Source organism: Trachemys scripta, chromosome 2 (assembly GCF_013100865.1).
Source record: "Trachemys scripta elegans isolate TJP31775 chromosome 2, CAS_Tse_1.0, whole genome shotgun sequence".
NCBI lineage: Eukaryota > Metazoa > Chordata > Testudines > Emydidae > Trachemys > Trachemys scripta.
In genome coordinates, this window is record NC_048299.1 from 224,634,172 (window position 1) to 224,658,639 (window position 24,468).

General features: G+C 41.3%; 1 protein-coding gene across 4 annotated transcripts in view; it reads left to right on the forward strand.

Annotated features, from left to right (window-relative positions):
- C2H8orf34 (chromosome 2 C8orf34 homolog) overlaps nt 1–24,468 on the forward strand; it is a 234,015-nt gene that overhangs the window by 67,712 nt on the left and 141,835 nt on the right. For all 4 annotated transcript variants that reach the window (XM_034763055.1, XM_034763056.1, XM_034763058.1 and 1 more), the window contains exons 5-6: nt 10,708–10,736; nt 21,096–21,268. In XM_034763055.1, coding sequence (XP_034618946.1) covers nt 10,708–10,736; nt 21,096–21,268 — 202 coding nt within the window. The remainder of the gene's footprint in view (nt 1–10,707; nt 10,737–21,095; nt 21,269–24,468) is intronic.

A 24,468-nucleotide genomic window follows, 5' to 3' on the forward strand; every position in this document is an offset into this window, starting at 1 on the left:
TTAACCCAATGTGGCTAGAATCCTAGAGCTGAAATATAATCACAGGAAAAACTAATAATTTTAACAATCAATTAACCAGTTAATTGTACCAGTAGTGCCAGTCTTAACAGTTGTCCTATGCCAAGTCTTAACTAGGGAGAAAGCAAATTGCCAATGTGTGAAAGTTGACTTATTTTAAAGAGTGATAACTTGCTACTTCAGTGGCTGGAAGGGACTGCAGGTGTGTGGGAACCACATGTCCTCATGGAAACTCATATAGGATGTTCCATAGCGCAGTTCTTTATGCCCCCAAAAGTCAAAGCTTTCCAGATGTTTCTGCGGTTTGATGTAGTGTGCAGGTGTGTCCTAAGAGTGAATGTCTTGTCTGGCTTTTGGAAGGAGAAGCACACAGATCCCTGGCCCCTTCCGCCCTATGAATCACTATGGCCATTAGCCATGAATGAGGAGGAAAGAAATCTGAGGCTACTGTAGGAAGCCACTAGTGCTGTGTGGCAACTGCTACTCTTCTCTCTTTCACAGCTACCTGCTGTGCTGTAGAGGTAAACAGGAAAGAGTGCAGGGCGGGGCCTGTAGTCTGATGTGTATGTAGGAGGCAGAAGTAGGAAACAGTTCCATAATGCCTGGGGTCCAGATTTAGAGGCTGTGCTTTAATAAATAATAATAATAATCTCCACAGATGCCTGATCCATACTAACCAACATTTCCCAAAGCAGTGGGTGACTCTGGAGAAGATAGTCATCGACAGTGAGGAGGCAGTGCCTCTCAATAGCTCTTCCAAGGAAGAGCTGGCATGCACATGTGTTCCTGCTGTGTAGGGAGTGTTGTGTCATGAACTACTTAAATACCCTGAGAACACTCTGAAATGCAAGAGAAAGAGCTTTCATAGACACATTACTATCCTCTCTACAGCATACACAGGGCCGGCTCTGGCTTTTTTGCCACCCCAGACAAAAAAGCCTCCGGCTGCCCCCCCCCCCCCAGCGCGGCAGGGGAGAGCGGCCGGAGCCTCGGCGCTCTGGCCACCGGGGGGAGGGCGGTCGGAGCCCTGGGAGGAGGGCGGAGTGCCCGGCCGGGGCTCCGCTCTCCCCGGCGACGAGCCCGGCCGTGGCCCCGCTCTCCCCGGCGGCCGGAGCCGGAGCACCGCACTGCGCCACCCCTCTCCAGGTGCCTCCCCAAGTACAAGCTTGATGGGCTGGTGCCTGGAGCCGGCCCTGAGCATACACAGTGCACAACTGAGAGTGGGAAGAAATGCAACACATACCTATGAGAGAACATTGAATATGCCCATTAAAACCAGATATTTCTGACAGTCTAACTGAAAACACACAATTGTGTGGCATGCAGCAAGATTTTATCAGTAATGTCACACTGGTTACATGCTTAAGATGTAGTACTTCTTTCAGTAATGTACAGTTGTTGATCTGAAACATGCTGTAGTCATTAAAAATGATTTACCAGTGTACTGTGGTCTGCTAATTGAACTACAGTACTAGCCATCAGCATTCTGGGATGGTTTCTCCTTTTTTTCTGTTCAATGTTAACTTTCAAATCATGTTGTTCTCGCTTGAGATCAATGTTTGTGATTTTAATTTGAGATTGACGTTTTTAGATAAGTTCAGTCAAACCTGTAAGGAAGATAAAGCTATCTCAGTACTGCAGCTGCTACATGATATATTGCCTTTGCTTATAGAATCTGTTCACTTTTAGTGTGATGTATGGGTAATAAAAGAAAATAATGATATTTGCTAAGATTGCAAAAAGAGGAATCTGCACATAATTATTTCTATTCAGTTCTTAAATTAGGGTTTTCCTTACACTGAGAGAACTGTGGCCTCAGTTGTAAGTATCCTTTTCCTATGCTCTTTAAATTTTTAATTACCTGAGCTGAACTATTTGGCATTTTATTCTAACCTGCTGTAAGTTATAGGACCACATCCATTTTTGAGTTACAGCCCTTTGCAGAATAGGAATTTGGTCCTGCAGCCACTGTACATGCCAATCTCCAGAATAGTTAGACAAGTATTCTTTCTTTGGGGACTTAATTTTTTTCCTCTTAAACTCATCTTTTGGACTGAACACTTAAAGATGGTCCTGTCTGCTCAGCAAGGGTAATAAAGATTAAAGCACTTTTCTCAAGAATGGGATTTATCCAAAACATAGCCCTCCCTCCTTGCTGGACAGCATACTGTATACTGGTATATTGCTGCATTGCACTTTGGAGGAGACTGTTTCAGTGGTGTTGTGTGGGTATAGTTTGTAAAGCACTTGAGCATCATTCAAGATGGAAGTCATTATAGAAACATAAAAAATAATTGTGATTAATAATAAAAGGGACAGACACATAGCATCAGACTTTCAATTCAAAGTGTCTTACGGTTATTGAATTCTTACTGGGGAAAATAAAATTGTAGTAATGTCTTGTGGGTGAAGTGGCTCAATGGAACATATAAGACTCTAGGTAAGTTCAACAAAATTGGGAAGTCAATTCTTGCTTTTCAGGCTCTGAATCTCAGATTTCATATCACTTCCCTGTCAGAGTGGTTGATCAGGTTATTCTGTTAACATTGGAACTATTTTTCTCAGATTTTGGACAGAGCCCTGGTGCATGAAAACCAGAATGCTTTACTGAGTAGGAGAAAAATTGGCTCTTGGGAACTCTATGGCCATCTTCTGGCTGATTAGGAAAATGCAACAGTATATTTACATTCACTCTTAATGAATACTACATGAATGAATTACAAGTTGTATATCTTGTCCTAGAATATGGTATACACAGCAACTTACCAGGCATGCGTTTGACGGGGTGCGCATTTACAGAAGTGATTACAAAAAGAAAAGGAACTGTCCTGAACTAATAAATGACACACATTATGTTCTCTTTCAATATTTTAATTAAAAATGAGTCCCAATGAGGGCAGATGAGTTTTGAGAGTAATTTTCACTCAGTTACCTTGCTGTTTTAAGTTTTTCATTGTTTTAAATACATTACATTTTCTTACTACATATAAGTCTATTAACTAGTGTAGCATTCATCAGAGAAGAGGTTTTGCATTGCAGGGTTTTTGATGCCTTGTTTTAGGCTAGGCCTAAGCTTGTATATCCCCTAGTGTTTGTGAAAAAGAACTTGTTGCTGTTAAATTTTTGACACCAGATGCTAAACGTTGCTCTGTGAAAGGTTGTAGTCACAGAATGAATGAAAATTAAAATACACTATACTGTGTATTAACGATATTTGGTTTTATTACAATAGAGCAGTATGAATTATACTCTACTACAAATGACGACTACATATAAGAGCTAAGAATTATTATTAATAATGTATACCCTTTCTAACTTTCTCCTTTAAAAAAAAAATGTTGAAAGTGCACTTATGGCTCAGCATATCAAAGTTAGAAAAATCTGCCCAAAGACAAATTTGCTTTCTTTATTATGGAAGATATTATTCCTAGATTGAATGGAATCAACCTCTATTCATTACTTCATGCTGGAAATCCATTTTAGGCAGAGGACCCTGCCTCCAGACACTGGCACAATGAACACGTTTATTTCTTCATTCTGACAGTACTGTTACTACAGATTGCTACAAAGAAATCTCCAATCCACAACAGAAAATGAGAGAACAGCTTAGAGGACAAAGAGGTGGTATATTTATGGGCAGTATATTAATCTATGCTGATATAAAAGAAAAGCATGACAAACAATTGACCAGTATTCTAAATGTAAAGGAGTTGGAGGGTGCATGTAACAGGGTGGCTTGTCTCATTCTTAGGGCCCTACCAAATTCGTGGTCCATTTTGGTCAATTTCACAGCCATGGGATTTTAAAAATTGTAAATTTCATGATTTCAGCTCTTTAAATCTGAAATTTTACTGCTGTTGTAATTGTAGGGGTCTTGACCCCAAAAGGAGTTATTAAGGGGATTATTGTAAGGGGGTAGCAGTACTGCTACCCTTTCTTCTGCACTGCCGGTGGTGGTGGTGCTGCCTTCGGATTTGGGCAGCTGGAGAGTGGCAGCTGCTGGTCGGGAACCCAGCTCTGAAGGCAGCACCACCAGTAGCAGCAGTGCAGAAGTAAGGGTAGCAGTACCGCAACCCCCTTACAATAGCCCCCTTAATAATTGGCCAGCAGCAGTAGAGAAGTAAGGAGTGCATGGTATGGTATTCCCAACCTTATATCTGCGCTGCTGCTTGCAAAGCTGGGCCCTCAGTCAGCAGCCGCCACTGTCTGGCCACCCAGCTCGGAAAGCAGCAGTGCAGAAGGGTGGCCTGGTATGGTATTGCCACTCTTTACTTCTGCGCTGCTGCTGCTGTGATGCCACCTTCAGGGCTGGGTGCCCGACCAACAGCTGCCCTCTGGTTGGCCAGCTCTGAAGTCAGCACAGAAGTAGAGGCGGTAATACTCCCCCAAATAACCTTGGGACCCCCCCCAACTTCCTTTTGGGTCAGGACCCCCAATTTGAGAAACGTTGATCTCCCCTGTGAAATCCCCATAGTATAGGGTAAAAGCATGTAAAAACCAGATTTCATGGTGGGAGATCAGATTTCACAGTGCATGGCTCTATTTCATGGCTGTGATTTTGGTATGGCCCTACTCATTCTGCTCTCTTTCCAAGCTACCTGCTGTAGAGGTAGACAGCAAAGAGTGGAGGAGCCAGGTGCCTGATGTGTATATAGGAGGCAGAAGTAGGATAATCCCATAATGTCTGGGGTCCAGATTTGGAGGCTGTGCTTTAATAATTAAAAAAAAAAGCCTCCCAGATACCAGCTCAGTACTGACCAACATCCCCAAAGCAGTTGGTGACTCTGGTGGTAGTCCTGGACAGTAAGGACACAGTGGCTCCAAATATCTCCTCTAGTGAAGAGCCTGCATGCACATGTGGTGTTGCTGTGTGGGAACCATTGTATTGAAGTAGATCATGACACACTGAGAAGGCTCTTTGAAATTCAAGAGTGAGCTTTCATGCTGTGATGGTATGGGGGGGGTCTCCCTCCAGTGCGGGCTGAGTTCACCCCATCCCTAAAGCTGTCCTTTACCTCGAGGCAGTGAGTCCTAAGGACTCAAGTCGATAGGCTTACCCTGATTCACAAGGCAGCAAGGCCTAGCGGCCAGAGTTAATAGACTGGCTTTGTTCACAGGGCAGGTAGGCCTACTGGCTGGGGTCATTAGGGTGGCCCTGATTTGCAGGGCAGTAAGGCCTAGCAGCCAGAGTCAATAGAGCAGCTCTGATTCATAGGGCAGTAAGGTCTAATAGTCAGAGTTAATAGGGTGGTGGGCCTCTACCCGGAGGTGGGTAGTGGCCAGGGTAGGGGGATCCAGGCCCTCCTTGCTCCACCAGGTCCCAGCCCAAGGCCCTGACAGTGGCGAATGCACTCGCCACTGAGTCAGGGAGAATCAGCCACAACATTCTGACCACACTAGGGACTATAGCTAATCCTTGCCCTTGGCTACTTCCTACCATGACTCCTGTATCCGTGGTCTGGACAGCTTCCGGGTTCCTGTGCCTGGGCTGTTCCTGGTGGCACCTTCCTGAGGTGTCTGCAGGTTTCGGGGCATCTGCTGGGGTTTTGGCACTTCTGGCTTCTGCGGTCGGGGGCTGCAATGGCTCCAAGGCTGGAACCTGCAATGGACGGCCTGTCTTCGGTGGTAAACTCCGACTGAGTGAGTTGCTCACTTTTATTCTGGTACTGCATTTGGGGCATGTCCCTACTGGGCATAGGGGCAGGGCTTCCTTAGCCCACAAGGAGGAGTTAACCCTTTCCTGTCCAGTGCAGGGTGAGTTCACACTGTCACACATCCTCCCACTTAAGAGGGCACCCCGTGTGGGTTCTTCCTCTCCCCCGTTTCCGCCTATCCTCGGGGGGGAAAAAAAATCGGTGTTGGCATGCGCCTTCCTAGGGCAGCATAATACCTGAAAGTTGTATGGCTAAAGGGCAAGATACTACCACATGATTCGCATGTGTTGGTGTGCTTCATGCTATTTAACCATTGCAGGGATGCATGGTCTGTGATCTCTCTGAATGTATTTCCTAACAGATAATATTGCAGGGCGTCTATGGCCCACTTAACAGCCAAGCCCTCCTCTTCAGTAGTTGAATTGCGGGTTTCTCTGGGGAACAGCTTGTGACTTAGGTACAGCACTGGGTGTTTTCCCTGGCAACTTCTTGTGACAATACTGCCCCAAGGCCCACTTCTGAAGTCTGTCTGTAAAATGAAAGGTTTCTGGAAGTCCAGGTGTATCAAGACTGGCCCTCTTGTGAGTCATTCTTTCAATGTCTGAAAGGCTCACTCGCTCTCTCTCTCAGTGGACCATTGCACCCCGTGGGGTGTGAGTTTCTAGTTAGGTCTGGCAGGATCACAAAATCTGGGACAAAACACTAGTAACAGCTGGCTAGACCAAGGAATTGCTGCACCTGCATCTTTGTTGTAGTGGTGGACCAATCTCACAGGGCCTGTATCTTGTCAACCAGGGGCTGTAGTTGCCTCCCCCCCACCCCTCTTGGTGTATCCTAAGTACATCACCTCACTCTGCCTGAGGTGGCATTTTGTGGGGTTTGCCGTGAGTCCAGCATCCTTAAGAGAACCCTGGATAGGTGTTGGAGATGGTCCTCCCAACAGGGCGCTGTACATGATACCATCGATGTAGGCATGGCATAGTGCTCAGGGTTGTAACAGTTGGTCCATGAGCTGCAGGGAGGTGGCCGTGGCCTTGGGCAGTCCGAGTGGCATTTTTATAAATTGTCGGAATGGCCATTTTAGGGTGACAGTTCGGTGTCAGGGGGATTTGCCAATATCCCTTAGTCAGATCCAAAGTCGACAGGAATTTGCGCCCCCCTCCCCCGAGTTATTCCAAGAGTTCATCCACTCGTGGCATTGGATAGGCATCGAAATGGGAAATTTCGTTTACTTTCCTGAAATCAATGCAAAAACGCACTGAGCCATCTGGTTTCATGACCAGGACTATCGGACATTGCCACTGTGTTTAGATTTCATATGCACAAATAATACTGTTTTAAACTGACACCATCAACTTGAAATGTAACCAGTTACAATAAATAAATTTAAAATAGTTTCATATACCAGGTTTATCCCTTTATCTTCCTGACAATCTTTCATTTTACAGTCATATTTTTTTTTTAAGTTTTTTCTCTCTGCTGTGCGGTATAAAAAAAATCACACAATGAAATTTGATAGGCTGTACAAGGAAATGGTGTCAAATGCATAAAGTAAATAAAATGGAGTGGTGTGTTTTTTGCTCTATTTTTATCAGTTTTCAGAATTTTATGACTTAACATTTACTCACTATTGTTATGATTATTAACAGAAGTGTGGTTTTTAAATTGACTGTCATTTTAAAATAAATTACTTTGGAAAATAACCTGCTTTAACAACAAAAAGTCAATATTTGCCAACAGTTAAGGAAGTAACTGTAGTAACTCCAATACCATTGTGTAGTGGTTATGATTTACCCTGACCATGGAGCAACCATAGCCACTGGATGTCTCTGCTAGCAGCACTTCAATCAAGCTCTGCTACTAGAGAGTTAGAAGAAGTCACTGGGACCCAGCATCAGTTCAGATGGCCCTGGAATCCTGTTGATCCTGGGGGATCTGCCTGCTCTGAGGGTTGTCTACATTGTCTCTTTTGGAGATGCATGAAAAAAGCTATGTGGGAGGATCTCTGTGAAGTCCGCATTGAAATTCCCTCCCCCAGAACCCTCTCTTGTTTTCCTGTATTGCTATAGGAGGAAGTGATATCAGTATGAGACAGGATTTCAGGATTTGGCCCTGTGATCACAAATATATAATCCCTAAAATCCTGTTTTTCTTGTTCTGTTTTCATTTCTTATGATGTCATCAGCTGTGATACATGTGTAACTTTTCCTACTTAATGTTCAGGGCTTGGTACAGTGGGACCTTCATCCCTGATTAGGGCCTATAAGTATATTTATAATAAATCAGTAGGTATCTTGTGGGAAGGAATCCTGCAAACAGAAAGCCTGACCATTTGTAGTATAGAATTATTTCCTTTTGGCATAATGGAAACATCAGGGTATGTCACCATTTTTGTCATTTTCACATTTGTCATTTCCAGTTCCCTTATTTAAACTCAAGGAAAATTCCTTAAGAAGTAAATCTGGATGGAGAAATGCTCTTGCCATTAACCCTTTGAATCCTAAGGTTGGTGTATATAGTTATGTTCAGGATTCTAGGACATTGGACAGGAGCCAAGTTATGTTAAGGTGACCAGATGTCCTGATTTTATAGGGACAGTCCCGATATTTGGGGCTTTTTTTAACATTGGCTCCTATTACCCCCCACTCCATCTCCCAATTTTTCACACTTGCTATCTGGTCAGCCTAAGTTATGTTGACTTCCATGTGGCTCCTCCTTCCTTATACTCCTGCCTTGGTCTCTTCTGTTCCTGCTTAAGACTGAGCTCTTCCCTAGGGCCTTGCAACATAACCCCTCCTCAGGCAAGAAGGAAGCCCTTCTGCTTCTTGTTTACCTTACCCTCCTCGCAGAGCCTGTGCTAGGCATAAGCAGATTAAGCAATTGCTTAGGGCCCCACACAGCACCAGGGGGACCCCTATTAGTTATTTGTATATGTTGTGGGGGTGCAACAGTATTCCTGTTTAGGGCCCCAAATAGGCTAGCACCAGTACTGCCTCCTAGGCATAGTCATCCTGGGCTCTGTAATGATTCTGCTTCTTTTGTGACTGCTTTTGCCCATGAAAAGAAGTCCATCTGCATTGCTTTCAGGTGCCACAGATGCAACAGTAGTGACTGGACATGTGAAGCAGGAGAATAGGGGACTGCTCACAGGGCAAAAAAACTGGTTTAAAAAAAAATCATTGTAAGTTGCTGAGAAGATGTAGAGTGTCTGAATGGGTAGAGCATAACATCTGTGGTTGTGAGCTGGATTAGCTTTAGTTTTCCAGAAAAAAATCAAATGCTATGGAGAGCTGGGTTTTGGAAATCCTTACTTAGGTTTACAGGGCAAAGAGACAGCTAAATTTAATTTTCACTCTTCTGTGCAGCTGCTTTCATTTGCATACACCCACACAACACGGTGGTGAGGGTGAAGGGAGGAACAATGGATTTCATGGCATATATTAATCAGATTGGGACAACTTCCTGCTCCACATACTATATAGACAGTAGTGTAGTTATGTACTAAATAAAAGCCGTAAGGTATTGAAAACAGATTAATTGCTGTGGTGGTAGACAAAGTGTATTTTGTTGAATTTAATTTGCAAACACTGAATGACTGAGAAAATGTTCCATTAACGTCTGTTTATTTTTCATATATTGATCAGGTCCTAAAATGTTAATTACAGTTCTGTTTGTATTTCACTATGTTTTAAAAACAAATCAGTAAAAGGAAGCCATCTAAAATGAAAAATAGCAAAATGTAGGTATGATTGAAAATTGATTTTTTTACTTTATTGATAATACAGCTACGGTATAAGAATAACATGCTGTTAACTGTCTGCTGTATTATTGGGAATAAGTTTAGACTGAGCTAACCCTAGGGTAAATTTACAAAGATAAAGAACTATTTTAGCTCTCAAATTTGCTCCTAGATGTATAATGCGTAGCTTATAACATGAGCTCTCGTACACTGGAGTACCGGATCGCTTTATAAGTCTTCGATGACAGTCATAAGAATGGCCCTACTGGGTCAGACCAAAGGTCCATCAAGCCCAGTATCCTGTCTTCCGACAGTGGCCAGTGCCAGGTGTGCCCTAGAGGGAATGAACAAAACAGGTAATCATCAAGAGATCCATCCCAAAAATTTTTTGGTTAAGTTTTAGAGCAAAATCGCTCTATGGCTTCAGTGGAATGCCAGGAGAAAAGGGTGCAGGATGGTGTTGCAAATGACATAGTGAGGCAGGATGAGCAACATCCTGTCGGAGCACATGGGGCTATACTAGCAGCTATGCACGTCTACTACACTGCAGCCTACACTATAGTGTAGGGTGGAATGATTTGATGTAAATGGGTCAAAGCGAATCCTCAAGCAGGCCACTGTATATGTTGCTATCAGCCAAAAGTGTAAGTCAGCAGAATATTAGGTGCCATGTTGTGCTTGCTCACGATTTGGAACAGCTTCCCTATCTAGTAGCGTGATGTTCCCTGGGAGACACTGGACCTAATTCTCTTCTTACAGGTTTAATTCCATTGACTTTCATGGAGTTATTCCTGCAAGTGCAAAGTAGAGCAGAGTCAGGCCTATGTTGCATTTTGATGGCAGCTACAATATATATAGTGTGTGGATTTACCACACACACACACACACACACACACACACACACACACACACACACACACAAAATATATATAGTTTGTTGGTCAAAGCAGGATTTGCATCATAATCTGCTCAGACTAGAAGTATTAAATTGCTTTTTTAATTTTAGAAAACAAATAGAAGCAAATTGTAGCTTTTCACCAGTCTATTACCACAGCTGCAAATTTCCAGAGTTTCATAATTGTTTGAAAGCTCAGTTTGATTATATTGCCCTGAAGAAAATTACAGTACATTGCATTTGGTCAATTTCACTAATGGAACAAAATAAAATAGCAGACTGCATTTGCAAGAGAATTATGCAAGTTTCCAGATTAAACATTTGTTTTACTTACTATAACAAAATACATTTCCACAACGAATGTTTCTCAAATTGCTTTTTAAAATCTGCTTTGTTTTCAGGCATTGCTATTTCTGATGAACGTGAGAAGGTAAGAGATACTGTGTACCTAATGAATAGTGCAAACAGGCAGATCTTTATGGTAGTTTTAGGCAGTGAGAGTTCAATCTTGCAGTCCTTGCGCATACCCTTAACTCTTATTCAGTGCAGTGGGGAGCTGGTTACCTAGGGGCTCATATGTTATGGGCCTGATCCAAAGTCCACTGGCATCCGCGGAAAGTCTCCCATTGACTTTAATGGGCTTTAGCTCAAGCCACGTAAAAACTATTGAGCTGTACATCTTATTTTGCTTAATTTTGTCTATAGGGATAATTTAATAGGATACCTAAAGCTAAATATTTCCTATAAGTATAATTAGTTTTTATGTGAGATTGTATTTTTGGGTAGCTCCTATTAAATTTAAGTTAAGGTAATTATACTGTTTGTGAACATCTTTAGGAGTATTCTTTGGCCCCAAATCTGATTAGGTATGCACATGCCAGAAAAACAACATGAATACTAATTTCGCAGTTGCATGCAGTATAAAATGAACTCCTCAATTCTGGCCACTTAGAGTGCTGGAGAGACTTCTCCAAGATAGGGATTTCAGAGAGGCATGATGGATCTTGCCAAGGAGTCATGTGGGATATGGGGCTGCTATCTACAAATGATGGTGTTTTGGCACTGAACTTTCTAATGCTAACATGCATTCTAAACTCAAGTAATCCTGTTAATTATGTTAAGCATGTGCTTATAAGCATTTCAGGACCTGGGCCTTTATTCTTACTTTTTACACACATCTAGAACTGTGTCCAGTAGTAGTTGTTAAATGTAAAAACAAAAGACCTGCTACTAGAACACTGACAATGTGAATAGTTTGTATTGAAATGAGTGAGCCAGTCATAATTGTTTTGCCAGTCAAACCTTTGAAATGTCTTTTTTTGTTGAATAGAAGCATTTTGAGTGAAAGAGAATGTTATCCCACAAAACTATTTTTGAGGAAGTATCTAAAAAATACTTACATCAATACATGATGAAGACCTGTTTTTGCCTCAAAACATGCAATATTTTGAAAAGTTATATTTCAATGTGAAAATCACCATGTAATGGGAAGCAATGTATTGATGACATTACTAAGATACTGATTTGTTAAATAAATTTCAGCAAAGACCGTTCATTTGCTACTGTACTTAACTGCTTATTTTGAACATTCTGAAATTATTTTGTTTTAATCCTTGTATACTTTTCAATCATGCAAACGGTTTCACATTTTTACAGTATTGCATCTGCTTTATCATGTGTTTGAGGAAAATAGGTAAAGTGAAAAATTAAAGAGAAACCATCATTTTGAAAATTACATTAAAATTTTTATGCAATGTAGTTGTAACTGGGTTGGTCCCATGATATTAGAGAGACAAGGTGAGTGAAGTAATATCTTTTGTTGGACTAACTTCTGTTTGGAGAGAGAGACAAGCTTTTGAGCTACACAGAGCTCTTCAGGTCACCAAAGTTTGTCTCTCACCAACAGAAGTTGTTTCAATAAAAGATATTACCTCACTCACCTTGTCTCAGATTCCTAAAATTACTATAATTGAAACATTAATTTACATATCTTCTTTTTTTTGTGTATAGTTAATTTTACTGTTTTGTTGATGAGACAAATCCTTTTCTAGCACCTGCAAGAGGTTTTTTTCCCCCATAAGAGCAGGAGCAAAGCTGACACTGAAAGCAAAGAGGCAGCAGGCAGAGTGTGCACACAAAGAAACTGAAGGAGAGGTCTTGTGATTCACAGATCAATAGATTTTTTTTAAGGCCAAAAGGGACCATTATGATCATCTAGTCTGACCTTTGAACTACAGGAGGAGTCACCCTCTAACACTGAACAGTAACTGTATTAAACAGTATTATCCTTAAAGCTGCTCTGTCTCTGCAGCACTATAAAACCTCTCCTGCCTGGCTTAATTTTCATTAAGAAACAGTACACACAACTTCACAGGAGGAAGCATGAGCCTGAGCATGTTCGCTATTATAGTCAAGATTTCACAAAGGACCCTGCTCAATATAATAAGGGAGCATAATAAAACTGTTTTAAAGTATTTTTAAAATTCAAGATACACTATTTAAAGAGTTCTGTATTAGAAAACTGTTCTTTTAATTAGTTATTTAAAATCAAGTTGCATCCTTTCCTGAAATGTATAGCCCTGGGTAGGTTTACTAAAGGTAATTAATAAATATTGAAAATATTTTCAATATTTATTCATAGCTACATCCTAAATGTGAGACACTCAGGTTAAATAGCAATGTTAATAATAGTAGGATAATGGGTAGGTAATAGGCAAACACTAATTGCACATCTCTGTTCATGTTATTTCACACACAGCCTTGCAAACGCTAGGGCCAGTACTGCCCAAAAGGGTTCCTGGAAGTATGATTAGTTCATGCATTGATTCGCCAGCTCCTCCAATGAGGGCTGCTGCATTCTGGATGCTGTTTACATTTTCCACTAGGAAAGAGTAGCTTGAAATGCAGCCTGGACTCTGAGGATGTCCTGCTGGCTGCCCAGAAGAATGAGTTGAATCAGCTTTTAGTACTTCGGTTCATCCTCTCCTGGGTCAGAACCTTCCACTTTGGGAGGGCACTGCTAGCTCCAGACCCTCACCTTTATGGAATACAGGTTGCAGCTGCAACTGCCTTCAGGTATACTTGCTCCCAGCATGGGGCCCCTCTGCCGGCCATTGAATTGCCTCTGGAATACAAGTGCCTTGTTTTAGCTTGCATCAGAGCAGAATGTGGCCAAGTACATTTACCATGCAGAGATTTGATGTTGGTCTGATATGTTTACAATGAGTGTCTAATTTCAAATGCAGTTTTATGCATATGAGATGTAATAGTCATATTGCTAACCCCACGTTTTCAAAATGTAATGAGTAAGACCAAAAATCTCATGACTTCTGAATCTCTCTTGTGATGTTGGGAACAATAATATATTGGGGAGTTTTATTTGCCTTTTGTTTTTTGACCCTTTAGGGGACATTTGGGTCACATTTTCAAGCTTTTCTTCAGAAATGTAAGGGCTATTTTTAAAAATAGCCAACATTCTGAATTGGAGGCCTCCAGAGATTGGGGCTTTACATAAAACTCCAAATAAAGTGAAATTTCAATAATATTGTGAGATTTGGCAACAGTGCCTAGAAATTCCTTTGTTTCACTCACTTTTGGCAGGGACAGTTAGTAATTGGAGAATGCCAAAGAGTCAGTGATTCAGGATTACACAGGGATGAAGGTGGCCCAGTAAATCATAGCAAGTTTTGACCCCCTCTCCACTCCCCCCGGCCTAATATTAAAATATTCAATTACGAGTTTTTTCTAAGATGCTTTTTCATCTGTTATCTCAAAGATATTTTCATATTCTAATCCTGTAAGTACAAACATACTGCACCCATAAATACGGGATCCATTAAACTATAATCTACAGAGGGGAACAAATCTCAACTTTAAACAGGTGAGTGCTGCACTCGAGAAGTGGCAGAATGCAAGTACCAGAGACACTGAGATGCTGTTCTGGCTCCCCAAAAAAGTGCCAGAACAGTGTCCTGGAGCATTCTGACAAGATTCAAGCAATGACTTTAAATAATCAAATTGGACACAATTCCCTCTCCTCCTCCCCAATCTTATGGAAGACACATGCATATGGCTAAGATTACAGACTGAATCTCTTAAATTCCTACTTATCCTCTAGAAACTCCAGGACACACCATTCTGTGTTCTGTTTGTCCTTTAAAGTACTTGTCAGGCTAGCATTCCAAGGTTTAAATGGGAGATGCAGGTGAAGACCTGACTGCAAATTAAACATTGTATTTTAATTTACTCCATCATTTTGAAGGAACGCTCCAAATAATGCCACAATGTTCTCGATACAATCTTCTCTGACTTCCTGCTTACCACTTACAATGAGGGGCCGTAAAAGTGAAAGGAAAGACATAAATTAGGTCACTGAAGTTTTGATGTGTTGATCTAACATGATTTTAAAATGGAAGCAAGGTTGGCAAACATGAGGCATAACATGACTTCTTAAACAACTTTATTAAATTGAGCTTGAAAATGCTGTGATACAAGATGGCCCAGTTCCTACAACTATTTGAATGTAAGTCAGCATAAGAAGGGCAAACAGCATTCATGTGCTAAATAGTCATATGCAGATTGCACAATGTATGTTGCAGACAGGGCCAGGAGAAAGTTGGTATGAAAAAAGTGTGGATTTTTCCTTGTATGGTAATCCACAAATTTCAGTAAAATTTAAGGCAACAGCTAAAACCAATTTGTTAGCTAATTATAAATTACCCCTCCCCTTCGCTCTGTCTCCTTTGGCTAAGAGCAGTTGGAAGTGTTAGCAAGCACTTCAGAGGGATAAGAGAGGCCATGAGGCTTCTCAGGGAGCTTCCTGTTTCCTGCTGCTTCCCTGAACCCACTTGAGGAGAACAGGCAGTGAACTGAAGTAGTAGGAAACAGTTAGGCCCTTAAGACGCTGATGTCTTCCCTCACTCAGGCCCTGCTACCAGCCTGCTTATTTGTCCCCTTCAACTGAGTGTTGAGAGCCACTATAGCTGGCACAGAACAGCAGTCATGAGTGAAAGAAAAAAATGCCCCTCTGGGGCAGCATTCAGAAAAAGAAAGAAAGCAAAGGAAGCTTTTCTATCTAAGCAGGAAGGAGCTTTCCTGAGATACACAGATACAAATGTTCATGGTGAGCCTTCCGGCCCCAGTGAGGCTGTGAGTGATGAGGAGATGCCTGATCTTCCAGGTAGTCAGAGTGCAGGTGACCTCGCAGCTACTGCAGCATCCATATCTCCATCTCAAATGGATGTAACCATGCACATTCCTGAAAAGTGTGGTGGAGGCACAAGAAACAGCTGCTGCTGAGTTTAGTTCCTTAAGTCTAGATGATCCAGGACTGTGGACCCACTTGAGCAGTAGCCTGAGGGACTTCCTTGTACTGCATGGGCCACAGCAAGTGAAAAACTTCATGTTCCCCAAAGACAAGGAAAATAGAAGTTTCCATCCAACACATTACTGGCATGAAATCCCCAATGGTGACAAAGTGGAGAGGCCATGGCTTATGTACTCAAAAACCCAGAATGCTGCATGCTGTTTTTGTTGCAAACTCTTCCAGTCTAATGTTCGAGCCACATTGGGTTCTACAGGAATGAAGGACTGGAAAAATCTGGCATGCCATGAGAAGGCAGCAAATCACCAGAGAGCATTGCATAGGTGGAAAGAGCTTGAGATGAGACTAAGGTTAAAGGCCACCATAGATGATCAGCATCAAGAGAAGATTGCATCAGAGTCTCTTTACTGGCAAAATGTTCTGAAAAGGCTCATCGCCATTGTGAGAATGCTTGCGACCCAAAACCTAGCACGGTGTGGCATTTCAGATCAGCTGTATGTGCCAAACAATGGAAACTTCCTTAAAATTCCTTAAAATTGTGGAGCTGATGGCTGAGTTTGATGCTGTACTCCAGGAGCATCTAAGAAGAGTCACCACCCAACAAATCTGTACACACCATTACCTTGGAAAAACAATTCAAAATGAAATCATACAGATACCGGCAACAAAAGTCAAACAGAAGATTGTGGCAGAAGGAAGTCAGCAAGCTATAATTCTGGACTGCACATCTGACATCAGCCATACGGAACAAATGACTTTAATGGTTCATTTTGTAACAACAATAGAATCTAGTGAAAATGTCCCTACAATGGTGACTGTCAGAGCATTTTCCTAGAATTTATTGACATTGATGGTACTACAGGAGCTAGTGTGACAAATGTGCTTCTTAAAAAGCTGGAAGATACAGGAATTGCGATAGCTGACATGAGAGATCAGGGCTACGATAATGGTTCCAATGTGAGAGGAAAGAACAGAGGAGTGCAGATACAGAACCGAGAGTTAAACTCTCGAGCTTTTTTTGTCCCATGCAGTTCTCATTCACTGAACTTGGTGGTCAGTGATGCAGCATCAGCCTCTAGTGAGGCTGCTAGATGCTTTGAATTACATTAAAAAATTTGTGTATTTTCTCTGCATCAAGTCATCGATGGCAAATTTCGAAGCAACGTGTGGGAACATCCTCTCTGACACAAACTACTGAGTGCCACATGATGGGAAAGTCGAGTGGAGGCGATAAAGCCTATCAAACTCCAAATTGGGAAGATAGATGATGCCATAGTTGCCATTATGGAGGATAATGCTATGACAGGAACTGTTTGTGGGAGAACAGTGGCAGAGGGAAGTGGAATCACGAGAAATATACATAACTTCAAATTTCTATGTGGCTTAGTGTTGTGGCATGACACTGTTTGAAATAAATGTTGTAAGCAAGAGACTCCAGGGTGTTGACTTTATATATGTGGAGCAATGGAACAACTGGACGAAGCAAAGTCATACCTACAATCTTACTGGTCAGATGAGGGATTTCGAAACGTTCTGAAGAGTGCACAGAAGTTGGCAGAGGAACTTCACACTGAAGCTATTTTCCCACCCATTCAAAAATACAAGAGTCACCAAAGAAGACGACATTTTGATTACGAGGCACAAGATAATCCCATAAGAGACCCCAAACAACAATTAAAAGTTGAATTCTTTAACCAGATGCTAGATTGTGCCATACAGTCAGTTGAAGAATGTTTCATGCAGCTCAAGGAATACAGCAATATATTTGGGATGTTGTAGGATATTCCAAAACTCCTCACTATACCTGAAGAAGACCTACACCAGCAATGCAAGGCACTAGAGACAGTGTTGACACATGACATGCGCAATATTGATGCGAGTAATTTAGGTGATACATTTCAGCAGGATCAAGTCCAAAGGCTGTTCTGGGATATATGTGCACAAATAAGATGAGCACCCTCTTTCCAAATACTTTTGTTGCTCTGCGCATACTTCTAACACTTCCTGTAACAGTTGCCAGTGGAGAATGCAGCTTCTCCAAGCTGAAGTTAATAAAAACACATCTATGCTCCACAATGACACAGGAGAGGCTGGTCAGCCTTGCAACCATCTCAATAGATTATGAGCTGGCCCAGACTGTGGACCTTCAGGAAGCAGTTCAAATCTTTGCAACTAAGAAGGCAGGGAAAGCACCACTTTGATTACTCAAACAGATAAAAATGCCAGTGTTTACTATGCAGACAAGAAAAGTAACATTTGCTGTTCAGGCACTTGAAAGTTAAGTGTTACTTAAAATTTTTGAACAAGGCATTTTAAGTTGTTAGTTCTCCTTTATTGGGGTAGGTAGCAGAGCAGTACCATGAGAGGAGTAGAACAGGAGGAAGGCAGAATTGAGACCTTTCAAACTGTTATGCTACCTGACTGCTTTACAACACAATTCCTACAGCTAAAAACCATTTTCCACAAATTTCTGAAAAATTTAAGAGTACCACACAACAAAAATGGCAGCAATCCTAAAATGTGCTAAATCACTTCGTTTTCCCCATACAATTTTCTCCCTTTTCAACTACTGGCTTTTCAATTTAAAGATAGTTGTCAGTATTGCTATAATGTCATCTCAACTTTGCAGTAAAATGTCATCACCTAAATAATGATTTCAGCAGGCCTATAGGGGAATGCTGAACAAAATTAAACTGACATGAAAAAGACACTGACAAACATACGTTACAGGAGAAGTATAGGGTAAAACAGGGGTAGGCAACCTATGGCACAGGTGCCAAAGGCGGCACGCAAGCTGATTTTCAGTGGCAATCACACTGCCCGGGTCCTGGACATAAGTCCGGGGGGCTCTGCATTTTAATTTAATTTAAATGAAGCTGCTTAAACATTTTAAAAACATATTTCCTTTACAGACAACAATAGTTTAGGTATATATTATAGACTTAGAGAAAGAGACCGTCTAAAAACGTTAAAATGTATGACTGGCACACGAAACCTTAAATTAGAGTGACTAAATGAAGACTTGGCACACCACTTCTGAAAGGTTGCCAACCCCTGGGGTAAAAGGTGGAGTGAGGGAATGTGGTGAGGTGTTATGGTAATACAAACAACAACCAGAGAGCAAAAGAGATTAAGACCCAGATTCTGCAGCTGACTCTGCATTGGGGAAGTTAATGGGTGGAATGGACAGAAGCCAACTGCAGGGTCAGCACCACAGTAGGATGGATATATAGATATAATACAAAAACAGCCCTTCCCATATAGGGTCAGATTCTGGCTCATTCTAAGGTCTTTTATGCCACTCCAAGTGGCCCTAAAACAGCCCTGAACAGCAGAGCCGGCTCTACCATTTTTGCTGCCCCAAGCGAAAACCCCCCCCAAAAAACCGCTCGGACTGTCCAAACGGCCGAAGCGCAAAAAAAAAAAAAAGCTGCCCGGACTCTGCCGCCCCAAGAATGGATGGAATGCCGCCCCTTAGCGTGTGCCGCCCCAGGCACGTGCTTGCTCTGCTGGTGCCTGGAGCCGGCCCTGCTGAATAGGTAGCTGAGGATTTCCTCCTACATAAGGAAAATCCTAGACTGGTGCACAGTCAGACACCTGTTTATGTGAACAAAAGTCTCTCTCTCTCTCTCTCAAGGGATATAGGATCTGGCATTTGAAATCTTTTCAATTTCAAGTTTTATCTTTTAACTCCTACATTTGGCTTCCTCATGTTAATTGGATAGACATTATTTACAGATTTCAAACACTATAAACACTTTGATGGTTTTATATTATGAATAACTGCTAATATTTCAAACTTTGCATTTACTATAATTTAAAGTAGTCATCCCAATTATTTAGTGTTCCTTTAAAGATCATTTGTTATTGAGGAGGACAAAAACATATGGTTGCTAATTTAAATAATCATCCTCCTGCTGCTTCTCCAGATGCCATTTATTAGGACTATGTTGTTCTTACAGTAGGAATATTTCATGGGATGTAGAGCCAAATAACAGCCATAAGACTTGTCTTTCGTTACAGATCAGAATATACAATATATCTTAATTAGGAGCACTGCATTTTAAATTTCCTTGCTGTCCTAGAAATGGCATTCAGTGAGAGCAGGATAACTATCTCCATCACATCATTTCAAAATGGCAATTCTGGAGCATAATTTTCTTCAAATTATCACTATTCCACATCAACTCCCAGTGTATGTATAAGCACACAACACCGAGAAAATTGGAAAGGCTTATGCAGTACTTTTACACAAACTCTTTACGTAATCAAATGGGCTATTTGTTTCTGTGTGATGCTGTGAAACATCAGTAAAGTTTTTAAAATGCCCAGGTTTTTTTCGTCTCCTACTAGTTATTCCACCATACATCTTCAAGTAAATTGTCAAAAAAAAAAAAATGACTTCTAGCTTTGAAATTGCAGTTTATCACAGTGGCAATATATGATGTACATTATTTGCCTATTGTAATGCACTGAATGTCTGCCAAATAAAAAATATATTTTAATTGTGGATTTGAAAATATGACAAAACCAGCAGGATTATTTTAAAATAGTTGATTTCCCTACTCAGTAAGATTTTCACACTGAATTCATAATGCAAAAGAGATATTAAATCGAAATATACTATCTTCTGTGTTCTTCAATATTCAAGTGACCTCATTCATTGCTTAACATACTTGAAACATTGGTGTTTCCAATAGGAGGGGGCTTATTAAGAATGTATAGTTTTAAAGCCAAATCAGTAGTGATGGACACCTGCCACTCCTTTTCAAAACTATTGGATTTTAAAGGGAAAAATGAAGAGAGGTTCTGAGTAAAGCTGGATGAAATTTTTCAGACAAATAATTAGTTGCTGAAAAATACAGTTTTGGGTAGCCCAAAGCTATTCATAACTTCAGGGAATAATTATGGCCAAAAGAGAATTCTTTTTAAAAAAATTTGAAACATTTCATAACAATTTAAAGTACGACATTTAAAGTACGGCATTTAAACTTTATTTTGAAATGACATTTTGAAAGTTAGCTAGATTTATTTTTTTAAAGAAGGGTAAAAGAAAAACCTGAAAACAAAATGAAACTAAAAAACTAATAAACAGAAAAATCATCATAGGTGGAACAAAACGTTTTGTTCAACCTGAAAAGATTGTTTTGTTTTGTAGACTCAGCAACTGGGCCAAAAAATATTTTATTTCCTCAGCTCTAGTTCTGAGTACCAGGATGGTGAACACCTCTCTGGAGTTAGGGCCTAAATCCAATGTACATTGAAGTTAATGGGAGTCTTTCCATTGATTTCCGTGGGCATTGGATCAGGCTTTTGACCTTTTAATGTCCTGTACTATTTTAATAAGGATCAATATATGAGGTGAAGCAATAAGTTAGTTTGTTCCCTGTTTCCAGTTTATAAACATCACTGAGAATGAGCAGCGTAGAGGTTTGTTTATTTATTTTGGCTTTTGTTTCTATTCAGGATGCAACAGGTTTTAATACTCCTCTTCTAAGACCTCGTGTGATTGGAGAATGGGTTGGTCGCGAGGAGAATGATGCTGATCCATTGGCTGCGGAGATGTTGCAACCTCCAGTACCAAGAAGTAAAAATGAACAATGGGATAGTGAAGATAGCAGCAGCAGTCCTGGAGGAAGGTGAGGTTTTGCTTTTATAGTTTAATGACTACTGAAAATCTCATTACATAATTTTTTAAAACTTAGAGATTTTTTTGCAATGTCCAGTTTTAAGGATCAAGAATGTGAGGTGTATTATTTTCCATATACAGTATACCACGAACCAGGAAATATGTAGTAGGGATTTAATGATATTGGGCACAATACTGTAGATGCTTATGCACATGAGTAGCGCCATTATGCACATAAGTAAAGTTAAGTTAGGTGTATACAGTAACTCCCTACTTAACGTCCTCTCGCTTAACGTTGTTTCAATCTAACGTCCCTGCTCAATTACAGAACATGCTCCATTTAAAGTTGTGCAATGCTTCACTATAACGTCGTTTGGTTGCCTGCTTTGTCTACAGCTGGCAGCCCCCCTATCAGCTCCTCTATGCCCCCCCATAGTGCCTCCTGCAGACCCCGAGGATCAGTGCCTTCCCCCTCCTCCCCCCGCCTCCTGCCCGCAGCAATCAGCTGGCTTGCAGCCTTGAGGAGGCGGAGGGGGAAGATGAGCGAGGACTCAGCGCGCAGGCTCCCCCTTCCTCCCGAACTACGCAAACCAGCTGATTACCTCAGGCTGGAGGCAGGGGAGGGAGCGGGGGAGCCTGCGTGCTGTGTCCTCACTCCTCACTCCTCAGCGTTGCAAGCCAGTTGACACATTCCCCATTGTGTTATTTTGCTATAGGAAAAGGAGTTGGCTGCACTCAGGGATACAGGTTCCTCTTGCTGCAGCAGCTGAGTGAGAAGCAAAAGCTGCTTCCTGGATTCTTGGGACTTACCATGCAGCAAGCTGAGCTTAGCCAGAGTGCAGCAGTGCTTCTATTGCCAACTCTTTCTGTGGCTGCTCCTCCTATATTGTGGGCTGTAAGGGGAGATGGACTAGAACTGTTCTGGCATCTTTGTATTTCCCAGAGTACCTCCTATTCCCTTAGCCTCTGGAGGGGAGAGGGAGGGGCTAGTTTCAGCTAGTTTACAGTCCCTTTGAACTGACAACGTTTGGAACTGGACCTGTAAAACGTTGGTATTTGAAAACGCACATCTTGTATAGTCAACTAGTTATTTATAAAAAAACATAAAAAATGCTTGGTGGTTATAAAAAGCAATATCGGTTGGTCAAAGTTAACTCATGTATAGTTCAAGTCAAAGATATTACACAATTAACTTTTAATTAAACATACATATAATACATCAATAAGTACTGGGAGCAGCATGCTCTGAATTTATAGGGCTAATTAGAATTCATGAAATATTAAACTATAAATCAGTGTTTTGTTGACTGCAATATCTAAATTACAGTAAATTACTGTATTATTTAATTAAAACTGTTTGTAGCCTAGAGTCATTTGGTCACATTTTACTTGTAACTAAAAAAAAAGGAAGCATTTCATAATTCATAATCTCAGTTTCTGTATAAATCTGGCAAAAGATTATTTATAAACATTATGGAGTAATTTTAAGACAAATGTAAAGACAAATATTTTTGATAGTTTATTGGCCATTCGTTACCAGTGCCTACATATGCTAGGCTTGTAAACTAATGCTGTACAGTCAGAGGAAAGTAAAAACTGCTGTTGTCCCAATATTTCTCTCACATAATTCTCCCCACCAAAATAGTGAAATATCCCGAGTATCTAGAGGTTTAACACTTGCATATTTAGGCCCACATTGTCAGAGATGCAGGCTTTTTCTCAGCTCCTCCGATCACTGGGAGGAGGATGGCTGTCATTGATGCTACCTACCACTGAGTGCCTCCCCAGCTGAGCTCTTCTGCTGACAGTTCAGATTATTATAGGAGATATATCTATCTCATAGAGCTGGAAGGGACCTTGAAAGGTCATTGAATCCAGTCCCCTGCCTTCATAGCAGGACCAAGTACTGTCCCTGACAGATTATTTTTTTGGCGGGGGGGGGCTCAGATTCCTAAATGGCCCCTTCAAGGATTGAACTCAAAACCCTGGGTTTAGTAGGCTAATGCTCAAACCACTGAGCTATCCCTCCGCCCCACTTTGTGATTGTGGTCATCGAGTGTAGAGGGCAAGTTGTTATTGCTTAGAACAGTTTAGGAAGCTTTGGGAATGGCATTCTTTAGGGGAATGAACAAACATCTAGAATGGCTGGTTCTTAGGTCTTGCCCTTCTGTTGCTACCACACTTCCTTTTTTGGTACTGTCGCTTTCAGCATAAAATAGACTGTAGAAAATGCTAGTGGACATGTGGCTTGTAGGATGCTATGGGTGCTATCCTCTGTGCTACCTCTAATCTCACTTTTAACAAGCTTTCCCTAATTGTGCTTCTCTCAGTATTGTACAGTGGAAGGAAAACATATTATCCTTTGTTAAGAATATGGAGCCTGGTTTTCAGAGGTGATAATCACCTATAACCCCTACTGAAGGCAATGGGAGCTGGCAAAGACTCAGCACATTTGAGAATCAGGTCTACTTATTTAAAAGGAAGCGGGAGTGATTTTTAGAAATTGACAGGGAGTGGAAAGTACTAAAAAGATTGGGAAAGGTAAGTTAATCAGATTCAGGTAGGTTAGTAGTCACTGGTTTGTAAGTTTACCCCTTGATGGAGATCTGTGTTGCTGGTGTACAACAGGAAAAGTTAGTAATAGGAGATAAGACAATATGAAAGTACTGGTGACAGTTTTGTTGGTAGCTGGCTCAGCTTCAAGAATTCACTTTGCAGAAATAGGATTAAGTGCAATCCTGGCCACTTTCATAATTTTCAGTGTGTCAAAAATTTTCCCTGGGATAGTTCTAAGATAGAGATCTGGGGATTTCCACACCGGGGTGTGTGTGTATGTGTAATTTGTGCACGCAGGAGGATTTTAAGGGATTTTAATGAGAATCTCAGTTCTCAAGAGTTAAAAGCTGGGGACTCAATTAAGTAGCTAGTACCCATGGAGGCCCTATCTATACACCAACCACCACCTCTCTCTCTCAGAACCTGACCTATTTTACCATTATTTATGTGCCTCAGGAGAGGTTGAGTGGTCTACATCTGTCTACTCTACACCTATATTGAGGGAGAAGCAGCAAGCCCATTTACCCCTGCCGGGATAAATGGTGGTATGAGGCATCTCCTACATTCTCTCCACAAGGTGGTGGGGAAGGCCTCAGATTTCTCTTCTATGGTGTGTCTCCTAGGGTCTGATTGGTTTGGGGTTTCCCCCATTCC